At 34.4% G+C, this 19,709-nt stretch overlaps 1 protein-coding gene across 2 annotated transcripts in view; it reads left to right on the top strand.

Annotated features, from left to right (window-relative positions):
- Window positions 1-19,709, top strand: part of LOC126762206 (protein still life, isoform SIF type 1-like) — a 154,755-nt gene that overhangs the window by 86,384 nt on the left and 48,662 nt on the right. The window contains exons 1-2 of one of the 2 annotated variants that reach the window (XM_050478775.1): window positions 13,074-13,186; window positions 18,398-18,633. The exons of the other annotated variant lie outside the window; for it this stretch is intronic. Of the exons in view, the coding sequence (XP_050334732.1) occupies window positions 18,568-18,633 (66 nt within the window). The 5' untranslated portion in view covers window positions 13,074-13,186; window positions 18,398-18,567. Of the gene's footprint in view, window positions 1-13,073; window positions 13,187-18,397; window positions 18,634-19,709 lie in introns of those variants that run through there. 2 annotated transcript variants of the gene reach the window in all.

Here is a 19,709-nt window from a genome sequence, read left to right on the forward strand (position 1 = left end):
TGTATGACAGCTATATCTTTTAGAGGTCCGCTTTAAACAATTTGTTAGGAGATTGTAGCGTTGCCTTGGATAATAATTCATGGAAAATTTCGTGAAGATATCTTTTCAAATATAAAGTTTTCTGTACAAAAATTTGATTTGGATCGGTCAGTTTGTATGGCAGCTATGTGATATAGTTGTCGGATTTAAACAATTTGTTCGGCGATTATAGCACTGTCTTATTACCTAGGACAGTGCCAAATTTTGTGAAGATTTCTTGTCAAATAAAAAAGTTTTCTATACAAGAACTTGATTTGGATCGGTCAGTTTGTATGGCAGCTATGTGATATAGTTGTCGGATTTCAACAATTTGTTCGGATATTATAGCACTGTCCTAGGTAATAATACATGCCAAATTTTGTGAAGATTTCTTGTCAAATAAAAAAGTTTTCTATACAAGAACTTGATTTTGATCGGTCAATTTGCATGGCAGCTACACCCTAAAAGGGTCCAATATCGACGGTTCCGGTAAATGACACACATCTTGGGAAGAAAAGGACATGTACACAATTTCATGTCGATAACTAAAAAACCGATAGTCTGTTTCGCCTATATAAAAACAAACGAACATGGCTAAATCGACTTAGTTCATCGCGCTAATCTTTTATGTATATACCATATAAATATGGAGTCTCCGACTTTTGCTTTGATGTTACAAACTTCATGGCATAATGAATATATCCTTTTTAGGCAATAACCAGAAGAAAGAAAACAACTTTAATATTTAGCTTGCACGTGGTGGCCTGAAGCAGCTTACACCTCTAATATAACCCAACTTAAAAGAGCTGCTAAACACATACTCTTTCAAGAGATTTTTAATCTAAGCCCAGCATCCCATGTAATCGCACATTTTTTTGGCAGCTTACATCCACTTTGCTACTTTGACTCTTTGACTTGTTGTTTTTGCTGCGTGATGACGTTTTCAAATGGCAAATGTCATTAGTGTAATCAGCCTTCGTGTGAGTTACAGTTGCCAGCCACTCCCTGCCACCCGCGTTACTATTCACGGCATGCGCTGCGTATGCGTTCGCCACTCGACTGCCGACAGCCGACGTACTGACGTAATGACTCGCCTTGCTATTACGTCAAAATCAGCGATGCACTAAAAAGCCAGCTTTTTCCCGAGTTTTCACTACCATTTCCACTTCCTTACAACGGATTAAGCGATGCATAACGTGAAGGCGCTTAACCACCGCTGCGCGTGTGCTTGCCACTCAACTGCCGCGATAAAGTGTGCGTTAAATGCGTGCATGGGATTAGGGCGTCTAATTACAAAAATTGGAAAATTGCATTTATTTGTGGTCAGAAATAAAATTGAATTTGTTTGGTTTTTAAAATATATACTTTTTTGTATTAAAGGAATGCATCAGTGATGCATTATTAAAATTTTTATTTTCGCTATAAATTTTGACAAATGTGTGCAGTGCGTCACTACCATTCGGTGGTATGTTCTTCTGTTTTTTTGCTCAGATTATATATATATTTATGTTTGTTGTTGCTAATCGCAAAAAATGTTCTTAAATTTAAGATCTTATCAGAGAGCAGTCGCCCTTTATCTTGCAATGCCAGACCACCAAATGCACGTTTGTCATGAAAATATAAACCCGTTATATATTCACATATATTTATAAGTAGGTATCAAACATAACATCCAAAAGGAAACGTCTTCGACTTTATTCTTCTTCTTTATTGCGGTAGACACCGTTAGAGCCGTTTTTATAGCAGAGTTTTTTACGTAGCGGGTCTCAAACCCAGTACAAAACCTTGGGAAGGGATGTTTTATCTTTTTACTTTAGCTCGCCTTCAAACGGATGTTGTTGACTACCCAGAGGATACTCGGTCTAAGACCACGAGTCGTGAGCTGCTTGAGCCGTATGTAAACGTATCGTTTCTGGGCACTCCCAAGTGAATGGAGCTCAGAGAACTTTCCTCACTTACCTGAACTTCCACATATAGATCTATCCTCCAACGTCGAGACTTAAACCCTATTAAGTACAAAGTTCAGAATCGATTTAGACACATCCGATTGTCTTGACTACAACTAGTCCCTCAAGTTTCACCCTTTTTTCGTTCACTTCCTTTTTTGCCAGAGACGCCGATGTCGGACCACTAGAGGAATGGTTTCCATACAAACTGATTTATCAAAATCTAGTTCATGAATGAAAAACTCACGGACTACTATGGTATAGAAGTCATACAAACTAACTGAAAAAAGTAAACGTAAAGATCTTCATAAATTAGAATAGAAAGTTTAATGTTGCTTGCCATAAACAGAAGATGGGCTATAAAGAACTAGCAAAACATTTTCAGGAATTAATCACTTGGTGTCAGGTTCGAACTATAAGCTGAATGCATAAGAACCTCCCAACTAAGCTTCTGGAGTTTCTGGCAAAACATTATTGATGTGTGTGGTCTGGCGCTATTCGGAAAGAACACAATTATTCTTCTATTGGGATGGGCTGGCCGCTTCTGGGCGTTAGCTTCTTTCAGACTTTCCAATATTGATTACAGAGACTTTCGAAGAGCTCATAATGAATTTTCAATTCGTGGGCACCGTTTTGACCTGCCTTGATTTTGTCATAAGTGACCCACATTTCATCAACAGAAACTTTTATTAGAACTAGGTCAATTTCGTTGCAGTTTATAATCGATTGTTATATGGATTTTTTCCGTTAACTGCCCACGGTTCATAAAAGCACATAGATCAAAATAACACTTGATCAGATCCAATTGGTCAGGCAGAAGGAACACCTTTTCCATCTTGGTCGGGTTCGAGGCAAACTTAAAACCTCTGCCTTGCTGTGGAGCCACTCCACACTAAAGTGAATTTTCAATTCTACCTGCCTTTAGGATTAACCCAAAACCGGCTATGAATTTCTCCAAAGGGCTAAACCCAAGGAGCACACTGGAGCGAACTCCAAGAGCTGACTGCTCCCCGTGGTACCAGATTTCAATCTTCGGTCAGACCTTGTAGCGCTTGCTACTACCAGTTGAACACTCATCAAACTCAAGGACTGGTGACATTTGTCGTTTGAACTTCAAATGTCTTTTCATTAGAAGGAGTCTCATTCAAAGTCTATAATATCCATTCAAGCTGAGTGTTGTAGCACTATTTCTGACAAGACTATGCTGAAATTGGAGACAAGTTTAGTAAGAGAATTAGGGCATACTGGATTTTAGTCGTCTCTTACGACACGCATACCTTACCGTAGGTAAATTCTACTCCCTGCCTTTGGGCGCAATTTGGTATACAGTACGTATGTTGCTTACGCGGTTATTGCCGTGTTTACAAAGCGCGCCAGTCGTTCTTCCAAGATTCCAAGTGCAGCCTGGTTCTTCTCCACCTCATCTTTCCAACGGCATGGAGGTCTTCCTATTTATCTGTTTTCACCGGCTGGGACTGAGTCGAAAACCTTCAAAGCTGAAAAGTTCACTTCCATCCGGTCAACATGGCCTAGCCGGCGCAGCCGCTGTCTTTTGATTCGCTGAACTATGTTAATGTTGTCGTACAGCTCATTGTACAACTCATCGTTCCATCGACTTCAGTATTCGCAGTTACCAATGCGCAAAGGATCATTAGTCTTCCGAAAAACCTTTTTTTCGAACACTACCAAGGCCGACTCATTAGATAATGTCATTGGCCATGCCTCCGCACTATATAGCAGAACGAGAATGATGAGTGGCTCAGTCCAAAACAGCACCTGTTGGCAAGAGTTGCGTTGAATTTCAAGACCAATATTGTTGTTGGTGTTGATGCTGGTTGCAAGATAGACGAAATTATCTACAACTTCAAAGTTATGATTGTCAAGAGTGAAGTGGGAGCCAAGTCGCGAGTGCGACGACTGTTTGTTTGATGACAGGAGATATTGTTGGCGCGATTGTTGAGGCCAATGATGATATGGGGTCTCCCTATTTGTGCATTGGGCAAAGTACACTTAAATTCGTGGGCTATGCTTTTGTCCGACCATATTTTACAAAGAAGCTGATGCATGCTCCTTATTAGTTCTTCGCCGCAGTATTTGAATAGCTCTGTTGGCAATCCATCGACCTCCCGGTTTGTTGTTCTTCAGGCGAGTAATTGCTATTCGAATTTCTTCAGCCTTAGCTACATCGTCATCGATTGGGGAATCGTCGTTCGCCTTCTTCTAGCGTTATGCTTTCACTGCCTTTCAGCAAGCTGGAGAAGTGTTCCCTACATAATTTTAGTATGCTCTGGGCATCGGTTACTAGATCACCTTTGGGGGTTCTACAAGAGTATGCTCCGGTCTTAAAACCTTATGCTAGCCGCCGCATATTTTCGTTGAATTTTCGAGCATTAACCATGTCGGTCAGCTTGTCAAAATATTCGTACTCAAGCATTTCGGCCTCTCTCTTTTTTTGGCTGCAAAAACGTCTCGCTTCCCTCTTAAATTCTCGGTATCTATCCCAATATACATAAGGCGCCTGAAAGGCCGTCCAACAGTTCCCTTATACTGACTTGCTGACGAGTGCTCTCTGAGAGCAGAAGTACAAGTCGAGTAGATCGCGATTAATTTCCATTTTTGGCCGAGATGAATACTTTAAGTTGCAGTAAATAATACAAATAGAGTTCCAATCTCAAAATGTTCTGAGTATGTAATATGTATATATGAAATATTACAAAAGGAAGGGAAGGAGTCCATAGTCAAATATTTTTTGTGGGATGGACACTTATTGTAGTCCAACCATACCATTAAATTTTCTTTAAACTTCAATTTTTACCTTGCTTTTCACTGGACAAGTGCCCAAGACCACATTGAGTAATTAAGCAAAAATTCGCACTTCGTTTGCAGACCACACAAACTCAACCCATTTCGATCTTAGCAAATGTGTTTGTAAAAGATGATGAGGATATTTAACAAAAACAAATACAAAATATTGTTGAAGTACAAAAAGGGCCGAACATAATTGAAAAGCTGCAAATGAAGCTGCCAGATCAGCATTTTCTGCTGCAAACCGATTAAAATTAAACTTACAAATAAATATTTGTGTACTTACGGGCACAAACGCATATATGTATATGTGTGTATATAAATATATCAACCACAGGTAGTTATTGTTGCTTTCATGCTATTTAATTTTGTTAAATGGCAACCCCTTTTATCCCTAACTCTTCATTTGGAGGCTGCGAATGCAGGTGCATTTGAGAATATACATGCATATACATATGTATATGTAAGTGAATGTATGCGTGTATGTATTTTTGTATGCGTATGTATGCGTATGTATGTATATACATGTATAAATATGTCTATGTATGTGTACGTGTGTTCGTAAATCGAATGAGCTGGAAGTTGTTCGGGAACAGCAGCATCCCTAAAAGCACACACTGACATATACATAAGTATAAACGGATAAAAAATCTAGCTTAAATATGCACGCACACTTGCACGTATGTATGTAAATGTATATGTACCGTTATGTGTGCCAGCATCAACGCTGTTGTTGTTCATATTATAACTGTTGTTATTGTTATGTATGTAACTAATGTGAGGCAGGTGTGGTCGCATCAAAGTTCATTTCGCCACACACACACACGCCGGCACACATACATGACATATACATAGGTGTTGGTGTGTTTGTGTATGTACCGTGCCATGCCATGCAGGCAGCATTGTAAAGGCTTTGAGTGCAAGAATGCATGCAGAGCATGTCCTTGTAACGATAAAATGGGGTAAATAGCAAAATGCCTGCCAGTGAAGGAATAGTGAAAGAAAAACACGACCACACCGCACCGAAGCGAGTGCGAGAGAGGAAACGCACGCAAAAGGAAGGATTGATGGCGGAAAGTGATAGAAAAGCTAAAATTAAAGTAAAACATTGCTGTTGTTGTTGTTGCTGCTGATGGAGAACATTTTAGAAAAACAAAAATTAAAGTAAAATATGTTGTTGTTGTTGGGGAAAATATAAGAAGAACTAAAATTAAATTCAAACATTACTTCTGTTGTTGTTGTAGGAGAAAATGTTAGAAAAGCTAACGTTAAAGTAAATCATTGCTTTTGTTATTGTTGTTCAGGAAAATGTTAGAAAAGCGAAAATTGAAGAAAATATTAGAGTTGTTGTTGTTGTTGTTGTTGGGGAAAATGTTAAAAAAGCGAAAATTAAAGTTGTTGTTGTTGTTGGGGAAAATGTTAAAAAAGCGAAAATTAAAGAAAAACATTGTAGTTTTTGTTGTGTAAATGAAAAAACTAAAATTAAAATAAAACATTGTTTTTGTTGTTGTTGTCGAGCATTGCGCATTTAAATTCGTGCAAGCAGCTTACGGTGTTATCAAAAATCGCATGAAAGTTAATTTTAATATCCCTTATATGCCTTGTTAGTGCTGCAATAAAACACCGTTACTTGCTGCAAACTTAAAGCTACTTAACAGCATTTAAATTTCTTTCTTTTTGATTGTTTCTTTTACGCCACTCGACACCTTTGCCAAAAGTCATATGAAATCAAACGCGCTCGCCGAGTAACTTCATTTTGTGTCAATGCACACGTCAAAACCACCCCCCACCGCCCCGTGTGCCACGTCAACCCACCACTTATGCCGTTAAGCAGGCAGCACGTAGCGCGTTGTCGTTGACGTCGACGTTCGCGCTGTCAGCAGAACTTGACGAAAGCATCTGCTCTTTATTGGCTGTTAAAAGAGAATTTGACAGTAAAAATTTGGTTTTGACACTTGTAGCGCATGCGCACCTGCTGCTCGCACTCTCTCTCTCTCTCTCTCTCTCTGGCAGCTGTCAGTTGGGATGCTGTGCAAGCTGCAGCTGTGCGCAATTTTCTTCATATCCCAACTTTCCCTTTAACGCGCTGCTAATGTGCTGCTGTTTCAGGTGTGTGTGCTTGTTCGTGCTGGTATTTGTATGTATGTCAAGCTGTAAGTCGCATGGCATTATTTGACATTTTCTATTTGCCTTAATTTCCCTTTGCTGGCATGTTGCGACTCTCTCATAAAGTGCGCTTACACCACCCATACAACAAAGGCGTCCATCTAACGAGCACTGCGCTCCGCTAAGTAAATATATGCGAGCTTATTAGTGTTGGTAAATATGCCGTTTTAGGGGGGGCCATGTGAATTATTTGTAAAAAGTACGAATTTTATTTTTCTTGTACTTTTTACTGACACTAAATTTGTAAATAATAAAAGTTTGTGGAGAATTTTCTTCAAAATAATAGCAGTGAAGAGAGAATATGGAATTTCTGTTACAAATTTATGACATATTAGTATTCAATCTAATTAATATCTGACTTGAAGAATAATTTCCAAATCCCAGAGCTAAATCCTCGGAAAATAGTTATAAAATTATTCCAATATCTCGTCTTTGCATTTTTTAATAGAAGTCATTCTCTCTTAATATAATATTGGGTAGTCGAAAAAGTATTTTCGTATTTCTAATCAAGCTTCAACTTATTTTTTTTTTATATTTATAATGAACTTTAATGAACCAGCTGTATACCATTTTGGTCGACCATTTTTGCCATTTTTTCGTTAGAGACATTATTGCAACAGTGTAAAACTTTTCTGGTTCCTCGGCGAAAAGCTGCGATAAGTAATTTTCGCAGGTTTCTCTTGAAGCCAACTTTACTCCATTAAGGGCATTCTGCATTGACCGAAACAAATGGTAGTCCGATGGTGCATGATCAGGGCTATATGGTGGATGCATCAAAACTTTCCAGCCAAGCTCTCCCAGTTTTTGCCGAGTCATAAAATATGTGTGTGGCCTAGCGTTGTCCTGATGGAAGACGAAGCCCTTTCTGTTAATCAGTTCTGGTCGTTTTTTTTGTCAATTTCTTGCAACAATCTCATCAGTTGTTGACTGTAAAATGTAGAATCAAGCCTCCGACCAGGCTGGAGCAGCTCATAGTGGATGATTCCTTTCCAATCCCATCAAACACTCAGCCTAACCCTTCGAGGCATCAATCCTGGCTTTGCGACTATTTGTTGAACTTCATCACGCTTGGACCATGATCTTTTTCGCACATTATTGTCACATTTGATCCACTTTTCGTCTCCGGTTACCATTCGCTTCAGAAATGGTTTGATTACCTTACGTTTCAGCAAAGAATCTCAGATGTTAGTTTGGTCCATTAAATTTTTCGCAGACAATTCATGTGTTACCCAAAATTCGAGCTTATTTTTGTAGCCAGCCTTTTTTAAATGGTTCAAAACCGTCTAATGATGAATGTTAAGTTCCTTAGCCATGTCATGGCTGCTTATGTGACGGTCCTGGTCAATCTTTTCCATTATTTTATCGACTTTTTCAACGATCGGTCGACCAGAGCGGGGTGCATCTTTCACATCAAAATTTCCAGAACGGAAGCCAGCGAACCATTGTTGTGCTACACGAACTGATACTACGAACTGATACATCGTCTCCGTGAACTTCAAAAATTTCATTGATGACTTACGCGCGTTCGAAAATTGTTCTTTAATGCTTGAAGCTTGTTAGTGCAAGTAACTTTCAACTAATCTGATATAGCCCTTCAAAAAATTTTATTGATGAAAACTAATATAAGTCTTTTCAAAAATTTAATTATCAATTCTTACCCTTTTTCATAATCTAATTATATATTTCTTATCAGTATTTCAGCACATTAGGTGTGCGTCTTGGTTAAAATTATGAGAATCTTTAGTAAAACACCCAGTTGTAGGCAATATTTTCTTTAAAATTCTGATTCAAACCAAATATTGCCTACATTTAGGCTGACGGTTGACAAATGTAAATAAAAGGCAGAAAAAAAGCAAAATTACTGTGTTATTTCATGGAATAGGATGAATAATAAAACGTAAGAAGAGTGACTTTATAAAGTAAGGCGCCGAGTTGTAGCAACGTATTGCTTTTTGCTTCAAAATCCAAATGAAATATTGCCTAAATTTAGAAAATAACTATTAGAAAGTAAGTGAAACGCAGCACAAAAAAAGCATAGTTACGTTTTTTATGTTACTTCAATGGACATTTTTATTAAAAATGATTTATAATTGTTAAAAAATATGTGACATGTATGGATTATATCCTTAGTTATATCAAGTTTAGAAAGTATCTAAACTCTTTTGCAATAAGCAACCGAGCAACCCTAATATCTATACTCTTTTGTAAATATGATGTATAGTATTCATGTGTCTCCCAAAGCATATTTATTTATATACCATATAGCATATATCTACACGATGTTCGCGATTTTATTGTTGCTCCTGTTTGCACGCAAATTGTGTTAGCATACACCGAGCCATAAATCAACTGCTGGTGGCTGGCCCTTCTGCGTAGTCAAATAGTTACTCGTCTATATAGTGAGCTTATATCAGCATGATTTATACAACTCCAACATGATACATATGTACATACAAACCATTGCGCTAGTTTAGTTAGGTGGTGATAAGCATTAAGGTTTACTTCGGGTTACAGAAAATCTTTAAATATCTTTTTCAAGGTTTTTTTTTTTTTGAAAATGTGTTTTGATTGATGTGAACTCGGAATCTTAAAAATTATTTAATTTAAGTTTAAGCTTGGATTATAATTGTTCGCAAATCCCAACTTTTCAAAAGCAGCTGATTATAGTATTTTACGATATCAAGTCGTCCTTCGATTAGGTTTTTTCTAACGCTTCCCACCTTCTTTCGCACAGAAGTTAGCCACTTTATATTATTATGTTGAACTATGTTTCATAATAAAGATCGACTTTCTTTTATTAATGTTGAACTAGTTTATATTTGTAGAGAACTCAATATACGAAAAAGACTTTTCATGGAGGAAATATACAAACAAATTTCAACATTTATCTCTATATTGTACTTCTACATGATTATTTAAATTTCAATACGACTATTAATAGTGAAAGAAGACATCGTGGAATGCTTTTGAAAATTTAGATATATATGATATTTATAAAAAAAAAACATACCTATGTTTCCAGAAATTTGGTTGAAAGTCCAAAACGGAGAAAATATTAAACTCTATTGTTTGAAAATTAAATTAAAGTTCAAATGTACGCAATGGGAATATAGAAGTTAAACTTGAAAGTACTTAAAGTTAAAAAAAACTCAAAAATAAAAGAACACAACACTTTTTCTCATCATATACTCAGTCTTACATACACCATAGCATATTAGGGTGCGTTGACGCCTATAACAATCAATTTATTAAGACGAGCGCCTGATTGTAGGCAATACTTTGCTTCTAAAACTCGATCATATTTGATCAGGATTAAGAAAAACCTACTTTTTCAGGTATTTTTATACAAATCTGTAGTACTGTCTTCAAAATTGGCTTCTTTCGATCCAAAACGAGTATTTACAACCCATGAATTAAATTTTCATACGCTTTTTATAAGTAGTAAACTATATTGAATTCCTAAAGTAATTAATAGATATTATGTCCCTAAAGATATGCTTTAACAATTGTACGTTCGACAATTAAATGTTTTCTTTGAAAAAAAGTGGAGTTAAATAGGTCAATTGGAAAGTCTGACACATAGATGGCGTATCATTAGTTTGGGAATTATGTAAATTTGAGTGAAGCAACTTTTGTTATTGTAAAGAAAATGGATAAAAAAGAATTTCTGGTATAGATAAAATATTACTTTTTGAAGGAAAAAATACAGATGAAGCCAAGTTTGGACTCTCCACCGGGCAAATCAGTCGTTGGGTTTGCTAGATATGAAAGAGGTTGTTACCGATGAAAACATCAAAGAAGTCGTTTCTTTTTACCAAAAATAACGTTTAGATGATGATTCGAAGGAGTTTTTTTTTACTTACTACATTAAAAAAGGAATGACCATCAACAGCGACTATTAAATAGTGTTATTGGCGCGTTTGAGGGAAGAAATCGTCGAAAAACGGCCGCAATTGAAAAAAAGTGTAGTTTCACTAAGGCAAGTCATTGAAAACGTTGACAAAAATAAGTAAATTGGGCTTCGAATTGCTTCTGCGTCCATCGTAATCTCTAGATCTGGCCCCCAGCGACTACTTGTATTTCCTGCGCTCAGATCTCAAAAGAATGATTGTTGCGAAGAAATTTCCGTCGAATGTTTCTTACCATGGTAGACCGGGGACTTTTCAATTGAGCTGTTAGAACAATCTATACAGTGCTCCTGAAGGTATGCTTCAGTCATGCTTTTTTTTACTTATTGAGCACTTTTCCCTTTTAAATTTTATACGTAATGACATTTTTAGCAGTCTTTCACAGAAAATTGGGCATAAAGTATCAACGATTATACAATTGCATTCTAGACCGCAAGGAACTGTAAGAAAAATAGGCAAAAATTTACATTGTCCCTAAATGTATGCTATTGTATGAGAGTTCACTTACTACATGGCTCACACAGCTATAAAGTTCTATATTATTCGTTTAGTAAAATTTAATATAGTAGATAACCAAAACATGGCAAAATTAGGCACAAATTATAGTGCTCCTAAATGTATGCTTCACAAACTTGAATTGACGTTTTTCTGAAATTTAAGTTGCTTCTTGTGAACTAGAATTTTGCCAACTGCACTGTAGCCGAACAACTTTTTTCTACAGAAATTTGATAGAAATACTTTACATTGCCCCTAAATGTATGCTGTGGTGCGAAAGTACAAAAGGTGCAAATTGTAAACTTTTAAATATTTACATTCAAAAAACTAAATTGAGTCTAAGTATAAAGCAATTGAATCAATATATTTATTCCAAATATCCAATCTTAAGAAGTGAAAGTGCATTTCTATGAAAAAACAAAGACCTTTCTCTATATGCATGTACGTCTCTATCTACTTAATGACCCTGACCAACCGTCAATTTAATCAAAAGCGAAAAAAAATCAATGGCAAATTAAGCAAAATCAATGAATGTAATGCAAAAGTCATGGCAGGCTCGAACTCTATTAAATTAACACCTTCACTCAAACGCTACAACAAAAACAACAACAACTCAAATGCAGTTATAATAACTGCTGCCCTACATTAATTTGAAAAATCATTATAGACGGCTAAAAGCCTCTCTATACACACAGGCATAAAAACACAAATTTACACATAAACACACATACATGCATACATACATGCACATATATGTATGTGCATGCATATGTGATACGAAAGACAATAGATACAAACTTGAAAGTAATGGGAAAAAAACAGAAAATAGAAAAATAAAAAAGACGAACGTGCAAACGAAAAGTGCTAATAAAAACGGGATGCTAACGGTAAAAGCAGCCGACATAGAGCGAGCCACATCAAAAATGCAAGAGTGTGTGTGCGCCTAGTGTTCCTTTGCTTGCCAGCAGGCAGCTTTACTTTCACAACAGAAATTTTGCAAGCAACAACAAAGTCAACAAAAACAAAAAATTACAAGAAAACAACAAAAACAAAGGCAAAAAATGACAAGTGACAGTGTTAATAGCGAACAACTTTCACCAGAGAAATGTGCAAAAAGCTGTGGGAAAAGTGTTTTCCACATGTGTCTGTGTGCGTGTGTGCGCGAAACTAACGGCAGCGACGTTAAAATAACAAACTAGCACAACAACAATGCCACAACGCCCGCTTACAGGGCGCACAGCAAAAAAATAAATGAAATAAAACACACATACACACACATACAGGTTTACGCATGGCATGCATACAGGTGCATATAAACACATGCGCGCAAAGAAAAAAATAATAACAGCAGCAACAACAAAGGAAAATATTTATGGAGCAGCTACGGGAATGCTGAGGCTGTGTTGTGGCTGCGGCGCAGCTTGACGTGCAAGTCATGGCATCCATTACAATCGAACAACAGCAACAACAACGCCAGCGAATTGAGTGCACTCGCCACAACAAAAATGTAAACACACAGCGCTGCGCTGCGCTGGTGTGCGTGCCAAGTGTATTTAGCGAGTGAGAGTTGCTTAAACAAAATTCTCCTTATTTACTTTTTGTTGTTGTTTTTTGCATTTGTTCTTGTAATTTCGTAGTTTTCGGAGCGTGATGCAAAAGCATTCGATTTTTCGCATAAGCGCGGCGAATTCGCCGAACAGCAGCTGGACCAAGCACCAGCCAGAGTTGGAGCTGCGGTCAAACAATTTCAAAACTTCGAAGGCTTCGGTTGTGTAGCGGTGTTGTTATGCTACTAGGCGAAAGCTGAGCTGTCAAATATAGAGAGCAAGGCATCTACACAGTTATATAGTAAATAATATATATACATACATACAAATTTCTAGGTTAATTAAAGTGAAAAGTGTGAAAAAAGCAAATTTTAAAGCAGAAAATTTTAGCAAAAGTGAAATTTAATGAATTTTAAAGAAAAAGTGGCAACGCAACACCTCGCCTTGATGCTGCAAAGTGTGTAGTGTGTGTGTGTGTTCGTTTGGCAGTCAATATTAGCGGAGGCTGTAATTTATTAAATAAAAAGTAAACAACAACAAAGCAGTGTACAAAATTTTGCAAAATAAACTTTTTAACAAGAAATTTGCTTTCATTTGTATGCGTGTGTGTGTTTGTTAGCGATTTTCGCTTTTAATTAAAAAGGCAAATTAAGGTGTGGTGATTTATGCAACTTCTACGCCGATGCTCTCATGCCACAGCACCACGCACAGGACGCAAAGAGCTGGTGCACGCAATAAGTGAGGGAGAAGTGAAGTGCTGCGGGTAAATGCGAAATTCATTTAATGAAAATTATTTATTTTTAAAGAAAAGTGAAAATATATGAAAAACGCTTGTGCAATTTGTGTTAAAAGGAAAAAATTGAAACTTTTCGAAATAGCTCCTATAACTGCAGGGGAGCGCGGAATTGCGCTCTTGCAGCGCGCTGAAGTTTCGTTCAGTTTTGACATTTCCTTGGCAAGTGGTTTGGAGCAAGTGCTGACAAACGTGGTGGCACAAACAATAATAATGAAAAATAATAATAATAAAGACTAAAATAAAAATGAAATCAAAGATATAAATAAACAACTACAAAAACCATAAAAAATATTAATATATATTAAAAAAGGTGATAAATAAATATTATTAAAATATTATAAAAATATATAGCAAAATTAAAACAAATAAAATTAATAAAAACTAAAAAATTTAGAAAAATATATACACATACACACATAAATCTAAAAAACTAACATAATAAAATATTTAAAAAAGAATACTAAAGAAATATTATTAATATAAAAAATACAGCATAATTAAAACAAAACAAAGGCAAAAATAATATTAAATAAAAATTAAAAGAAAATACAATAAATATATTAATTAAAATAAGAAATCAAATACTGATATCAAAAATGCATATGTATATGTATACTCAAATAGCAAAAATAAAAATGCTAAACATTTTCCGATAAAAGACGAAATCAGCAAGTAGTGTGTGCAAAAAAATTAAAAAATAAAGAGAATTAAGAAAAAAAGGTAAAAATAACAAAAAGAGTGCGCAAAAAAATTATTTAAAAAAGAAATAAGTAAAAACAAAAAATATAAGAAATTAAAAAAAAAAATAAAAACTGAAAGTTAAAAAAAAATATATAAAAACTTAAACAGCAAACAGTTAAATTATTAGTAAATAAAGATAGCATTTCGATTTTCTAAAAAAATAGTGAATAAAACTAATAATAACAATAATAAATAATAAAAAATTATTATAAAAATTTATAAAAACCAAAAATATTTTTAAATAAAAACAAAAAAAATATTTTTTAACTAAATTAAAAAAATGTAGATATAAAACATGAAAACTTAAAAAAAAATAAAAACTATGAAAAAATACTAAATCTTAATAAATAAATGTTGTTTTATTAAATAAACCATTCCAATGCATCATTGAAAAAAATAAATAAAATAAAAAATTAATTATAAAAAACTAAATATAAAAAGAAATAATAATAAATATATAAAATCATATAAAAATAATTCTAAAAATCTGATTAAAAAATTATTAAAAATAATAAATTGTATTAAACAAAAAACTGCAAAAATAAATAAAATAAAACAAAAAATTACAAATAAAAAATAAAAAATAAAAACAGTAAAAACAATTACGAAATACTTTATTTTTATAAATTAAAAGTTATAAAAATTATAAAAATAAAACTTTTATAAACAAAAAATTATAAAAATAAAATCAATGCTTTGAGCATCTAAAAATTAAAAACAAAAACTATTTAAAATAAAAACAAAAATTGACAAAAGAAAATATGGTATATAATAAAATAAAATATAAATAAATAAATTTAAATTAAAGAAAAAGATTTAAAAACTTCAAAACTATTAAAAAGAAAAAGTTTTTTAATTAAAATTAGTCCAAAGCACAACTAAATAATATAAAAAATACAAATAAAAAATATTTAATATAAAATTTAAATATAAATTAAAATATAAATAAAAGAAATGTAAAGTAAAAACTAAATAGATAAAACTAAATAATATATAAAATATAAAGATTTGAAAGAATTAAAAACTAAATTGTATTATAAAAAAATTTTAGAAACCAAATCATTACCAAAGCATCACTAAAAAAATAAAAAGTAAAACTGACTAATATAAAATAATAATATAGAAACAAATTTAAAAAAGATTTTAATATTTGTAAAAAAAAGTAAAATTTAATGATTAAAATTTTTTTTAAAATAACTCTGAATATTCGGCATTACTGAAAAAAAAAAATACTTTTTTATAATTTCAATAAAAATTTAAATTTAATAAATAAAATATTAAAAAATAAATAAAAAATGAAACATATAGACTTAAAATTCCACAACAAAAAACAACAATAATATACAAAAATTTTAATAAATTTGTCTTTCAAAACAAAATCATTCGACAGCATCAGTACAGAAACAAAAAACATAAGTGTATAAAAAAAAAATATTAAAAAAACCATAATTACTTAAGAAAGTTCAAAAAAATATATATATTATAAATAAAGCAATTTTAAAAACAAAAAATTTCCAAAACATCACTTAAAAAAACTCTGAAACAAAAAATATTCTTAAATTCAACACACAACACTTCGCTACATGCGCTGCGCTGCGCCACATTGTTGTATCGATCCGCAACATTGTAATCATCATTATTATCACCAGCAGCAAAATACAACACACCAACCTCCGACTGCGCCAACAGCAGTAAATCCTCCCCAACTGTGCGCCGACATTAACAGCGCACAGCTGACGTCGTCGTCGTTGTCGTCGTCAGCAGCAGCAACAGTGCACCAGCGAAAGTATCACAACATCGGTGTAAAATTTAACAGTTATCCATGCATAAGCATGTGTGCGTGCCACAGGGATGCTGACTGTCAGACGATGAGCTGCTGAGCGCGTCCGTGTATTTGTGCCTGAGTGTGTGTGTGTGTGCAAGTAAAAGTGGTGGCCGCATCCGCCGAATCTGCTTTAACGTTCGTTGAAACGCTCAACGTGCGCATTTGTCGTATAGCCGTCGTGCTTACTAGCGGGAGTAGAGCGTTGCTACCAGCTACGTGGAATTCTACAGCAGATAAAACACACAAGAAAAAACACATATATTATTGCATACTTTTCAGCGCTATTGTGCAGAAAGTGAGTAGTTGTATAATAAAAGTGCGTACAATAATAGAAAAGTGTGTTGGAAGCGCGTAAATGTTGCTAATTTTAACAAAAAAGTGAGAGTTGTGACAAAATTGCTTTTGTTCTGTTCTAAAAGAAGTTCGTTGTGAAAGAAAATTGTATGAGCTGTGTAGTTTTGCAGGGCTGGGCGCAAATTTGCTGCAAAATACTATGTTACGCCTAAAAGTAGACTAAGAATGATGAAAAAAGTGTTCGCTTCGTGAACTGTCTAAGTGTGCGCCTTAAAGTATACTGCAATCACTAAAATAACGCTTAAATGTACATAAAAAAGTGATTACTTCAAGAAAAGCGCCCCAAAGGATGCTACAAATATTAATTAAATGCCTATAAGTGGGCTAACCTAAATCTTAAACTGTTTACTTTGTGTATTCTTGAAAATATTTGCTCGCACAATAATTTTCGAAACACTTTCCTCGCTTTGGCCAGCTGTATACGCCTGTTGGTATGCTAAAAGTACATCTCTAAAGCGCACTTACCTATTTTAAACGCCAAATACTTGCATATTTCGCGGCGCAGCTAATATTTTCGAATTTTACGCAGTGAAAATTGCATATAATATGTGAAAATAAATCGAAAGACGTGCAGAAGTGTAAAAAATAGCTATATACATATATTATTCAAAGGCAGTCGTTAAAGTTTTCGCATTCGTCGTATTTTCGTGTAACGGCATACAACAGTGTTGTATATTGGTCTGGTTGTGTGTGCTTGACTTTTCTCGTTACAAAAGTCTTTCGGTGCAAGCGACAAAAAGAAGGCATTATTTTAGTTAGAAAGTGATAATCGAAGAGTGGAAACGCGTGCGAGACAAGCAGCAAATAATAGAGTTGGTGAAAAGTGAAATTTCAGGCAAGAATTTGACAAGTGTGTTGTCTAAAAGTTACAAACAAAATCTGAAAGAAGCACGAGAAGAAAATTTACAGTGTATTTGTAAAGTGGAGCATTAAGAAAAAAAATATTGAGAGCAAAAAGGTTATATTTGAGAGTAAATAAATAATTTTTGAGAGCAAAAATTTTATTTTTTAGTTCAAAAAAGTTTTGAAATTGTAGATGTTTTGAGAAAACAAGAGAATTCGAACCAAAACTACTTAAAAAAATCATAAACAAATCGAAAATCGTAAAAGCCAAATTACAAAACATTGAAAACACCCAGAAATCTTCAGCTGTCGCAGTCGCGCTGGAAAATAGCGCAGCAGCAGCGAAAGCAACAACAAATTTAACAATCAAAGGAACTTAACGAAAACCCTAAAGAGCAACAATACGGCAAGCAGCAACACTAACACACACACACAACGAGCCAAAAGAGCGCGCCACATTAAAGAGCGTACGCGGAGCAGAGAAAGAGAAAGTTGTTGTAGCAGCGTCAGCGTTTTTCCAACTAAAACGAAAATTAAAATGAAAATTTAACGAAGAAGCAGCATCAATGTGGAACACTTAAAGTGAATGAATAATTTCATACACACACGCACACGCTCACACCGCCACAGATATAACTGTAAGCGAATGGTATCAAAATAAACAAAATCTGACAGCTGAGTAGGACAAAGTGACAAAGCGAGCTGCACCTGCGACACACGCACACACACACTGAAATAGAATTGCAAAAAACAGCAAGATTCTTGCATTTCGCACAACAAACGGCCGAGTGACACACGTTCTCAGCAATTTTGAATTATTTTTGACTTGTGAAGAGTGCAAAAGGAGTGGCTTAAACATAAATAATATAATAGTAAATAAAGGCTACGCAGCATTTCTTTGAGTGGTTTAGAAAATTCCTTTTTGAAAGCTTAACATATCATTTCTCAAGCAGTTCAGCGCCTCGAATCGCATATATAAATCTTCAAAACTAACCTAATTCCAAAAAAAAAACAAAACTAAAAGATTCGTGAACAACTTCCAAAGACTATATTTGACAAAATCTACAAGGCTCGCACCTTAGTATAAACTTCAGTGCGTAAGCGAAGCTAATACAACAACAAGATGGGCGCTAAAGAAAGTGTCGAAGCAGCCGCGAAGATGAATGCGGACGGTTGGGGTCACGTAGAGGTAAATCAATTTATAGAAGAATATGAGCAATAATGAAATGTTATAAACAAGTTTTGCGTATATAATTGAACGAGTTTCAAGAAACATTATTTAAAATATTGAAATGGAATTGTTGGCATATTTAATTTGATAGATTTTACTGTACTGTAGCATACTTTTAGGCTGATCCATGTTTACTTTTTCTCAAAAAGCGTTATGACAATGCTAGAAGTAGAAACTAGAGGAAATATGAGTATAGAATACTGTATAGTCACACCTCTATAAACCTACTTCATTGAAAACTGTGCTTTCTCTACTGTGTGAAAAACTTCGAGGGTATTTTCATACACATACATTTTAAGGATACTAAGTGAAATTAAAAAAAAGAAACAAGAAAAAACGTTAACTTCGGCTGCACCTCAGCTAATATAGCCTTCACAGGTGCATTTCTTTTAGTAACTATGTGTTCAGTTTGCATGGAAGCTATATGCTATAGTTAACCGATCTGAACAATTTCTTCGGAGATTATATTATTACCATAAGCAATCATCCGTGTTAAATTTCGTGAAGATACCACGTCAAATGCGAAAGTTTTCCATATAAGACCTTGATTGCGATCGTTCGGTTTGTATGGCAACTATATGCTATAGTGAGCCGATCTGAACAATTTCTTCGGAGATTACATTGTTGCTTTAGAAAATAACCTGTGCCAAATTTCGTGAATATATCTTGTTAAATGCAAACGTTTTCCATGCAAGCATTTGATTCCGGTTTGTATGGCAACTATATGCTATAGTGAGCCGATCTGAACAATTTCTTCGGAGATTATATCATTTCTATGAACAATAACTCATACCAAATTTCATGAAGATATATCGTCAAATGAGGAAGTTTTCCATGCAAGCATTTGATTCCGATCATTCAGTTTGTATGGCAGCTATATGCTATAATGAGCCGATCTGAACAATTTCTTCGTATATTACTATATAACCTAAGAAATTAATCTATACCAAATTTTGTGAATATATCTTTTCAAATGTGAAAGTTTCCAAACAAGAACTTGATTCCGATGGTTCAGTTTGTATGGCAGCTATATG

This window comes from Bactrocera neohumeralis, chromosome 6 (assembly GCF_024586455.1).
Source record: "Bactrocera neohumeralis isolate Rockhampton chromosome 6, APGP_CSIRO_Bneo_wtdbg2-racon-allhic-juicebox.fasta_v2, whole genome shotgun sequence".
Lineage (NCBI taxonomy): Eukaryota > Metazoa > Arthropoda > Insecta > Diptera > Tephritidae > Bactrocera > Bactrocera neohumeralis.